The 2,146-nt window shown below is 36.8% G+C and overlaps 1 protein-coding gene across 1 annotated transcript in view; it reads left to right on the top strand.

The window, feature by feature from the left end:
• The window catches only part of LOC107488697 (uncharacterized), an 18,967-nt gene that overhangs the window by 1,523 nt on the left and 15,298 nt on the right, over positions 1 to 2,146 (top strand). The window contains exons 3-5 of the mRNA XM_016109469.1: positions 427 to 490; positions 751 to 879; positions 952 to 1,084. Of these exons, the coding sequence (XP_015964955.1) occupies positions 427 to 490; positions 751 to 879; positions 952 to 1,084 (326 nt within the window). The remainder of the gene's footprint in view (positions 1 to 426; positions 491 to 750; positions 880 to 951; positions 1,085 to 2,146) is intronic.

Genomic DNA, 2,146 nt, shown 5'->3' with positions numbered 1-2,146 from the left:
CTTTGAAAATATTATTTTTGATTTAAAATTATTTTATCCAGAATTCATCATTTCTTTTTAGAATCGCACATAAAGCAAGAATTAGGCAAGCATAGTCAATCATGAGAACTAAATCAGTTCCTGGTTAACAAAAATTTGACTTATAATAATAAATATGGCATTACTATATTATATTTTATTTATTAATATTAAAATAGTTAATTTTAACTTTTAATATAATATAATAGTAGTATCTCTCACGTTTAAATAATAGTAGCATCTCTCATGTTTAAAACACTTACAACAACTATTTTTTATTATTCTTTATGTTTGGGATCACCTCTGCTGCTCTGTTTCATTTTTTACACTCTGTTCCTTTTTTAATTCTGCACCGCACCACGGTATTGCATCCTCCCTCCATGGATAATACCTCTTTTTTCCTTGCAGGTTCCTCACCATGCAACGTAGATACGTCCCGTGACAAACACCAGCGTTATGTAACACCTACCACGTGAGTAATGCCTGAAAGTGCCATTTCACTTGAAACTCTGGAACCGGGGATTATGCTGGAATTAAACACTTAAGTAATTTCCCCGTATAAGTTGGTGTGGTGTTTTTCCTCCTTAGCATTGCACTTTTTTGCCGAGCCTCACCAGTTGCCACCGTTGAACATGGGTCTTTACCAGAATGTTCCTCCCCTTTAATCACAATCCTCTAAATTTTTCCAACTTATATTTGACGTTTGATAACTTGTTCTCATCAAATATGCAGTGCAGTTGGCTATTTGCGTTTCTCCCCGTCTTCACATTTTCATATGGCTCAGGCTAGCGACGACCAACTAGAAGCTTTCGCTGCATCTTCTATTGAACCAGGTGTCATTCTCAATGAACATGATTATGAGTTGATATATATTTTGACCTATTATTAGACTCCTGCAACACTTGATTTTGTATTATTTTTAATGTTCACTAGATGTTTGGTCTATCGGGTAACCCACCCAAAGTTGTGTTTTTTTTGTGGGGCAAAGATGTGGATGCACGAGCGCCTTGCGAAAGGTGGAGCCAATAACACTATATTATTTGCTATTTGTTGTATGAGTGGAAAGGTCACTCTCCCTTTGTTGCCGGTTCCGCCACCATTGTTGTGGGTGTTGTTGAATGGTGATGATCAACGAGCTTTGCATTATCAGAAACATATTGATAAACCACTATTTTATGGTTTACAATGTGTTTAATTGTGTGATTTTATCATGGTCTTTACCCACTTATTCATATAATTAGCATGCATTTATATTTCCTTCCTAAAATTATTACATGATTGAAAACTTACTTCTTCGAGACCTTTAATTAGGTATTTTAATCCCCCTTTATTCCATTCGATGCCGTGATCTGTGTGTTAAATGTTTCAGACTTTATAGGGCATGAATGAGTGGGAGATTAGGAAGGAAGCTTGCAAAAATGGAAGGAATACAAGAAGTTGAGGAGATGACCAGCGAGAAGTGACGCGTACGCGTCAACGATGCGACCGCACGGAAGAAAGAAATTCACAGTGACGTGGACGTGCGGATTGGAAAAGCAAAAGCGACGCGGAGGCATGGACAACGCGCCCGCACGGAAAAGAAAAGCGCCGAATGACGCGTCCGCGTGAATGACCCGTCCGTGTGACGTGCGCGATCTGCAGAATTTCAAAAGTCGCTGGCAGAGTTTCTGGGCCAGATTTCAACCCAGTTTTCGGCCCGGAATTACAGACTAGAGTCAGGGAACATGCAGAAACAAAAAACAACAATTCATTCTGCACAATTTTTAGTTTTAGATCTGGATTTATTCCTCCCCTAGGTTTTTATCACTTGACATTCATAATTAGGATTTTTGAGAAGATTTTGGCTTTAGCTTTTGAGAAGAGTCTACCTCCGATACTAGTCATCTTATTTTGTTATTTATTTTTTATATTTATTCTTCCATACTTTTAATCCCTCTAGAGTTGACTTTGGCTTATTCTTACAAGTTATTAATATAGACTATTTTTATTTTTAATTAATCCTTTTATTATTGTTTATCATGTCTTCTTTTATTTTCACCACTAATTTTGTGAATTTTATAATTATGATGAGTGAGTAGTTCCATGACTTGATTGGGGATGATTGAAAGGAACCCTTGAGTTAAACTAC

This window comes from Arachis duranensis, chromosome 5 (assembly GCF_000817695.3).
Source record: "Arachis duranensis cultivar V14167 chromosome 5, aradu.V14167.gnm2.J7QH, whole genome shotgun sequence".
Taxonomy (NCBI): Eukaryota; Viridiplantae; Streptophyta; class Magnoliopsida; order Fabales; family Fabaceae; genus Arachis; species Arachis duranensis.
Note: the sequence above shows the minus strand (reverse complement) of the source record. Positions and strands in the feature narration are given on the sequence as shown.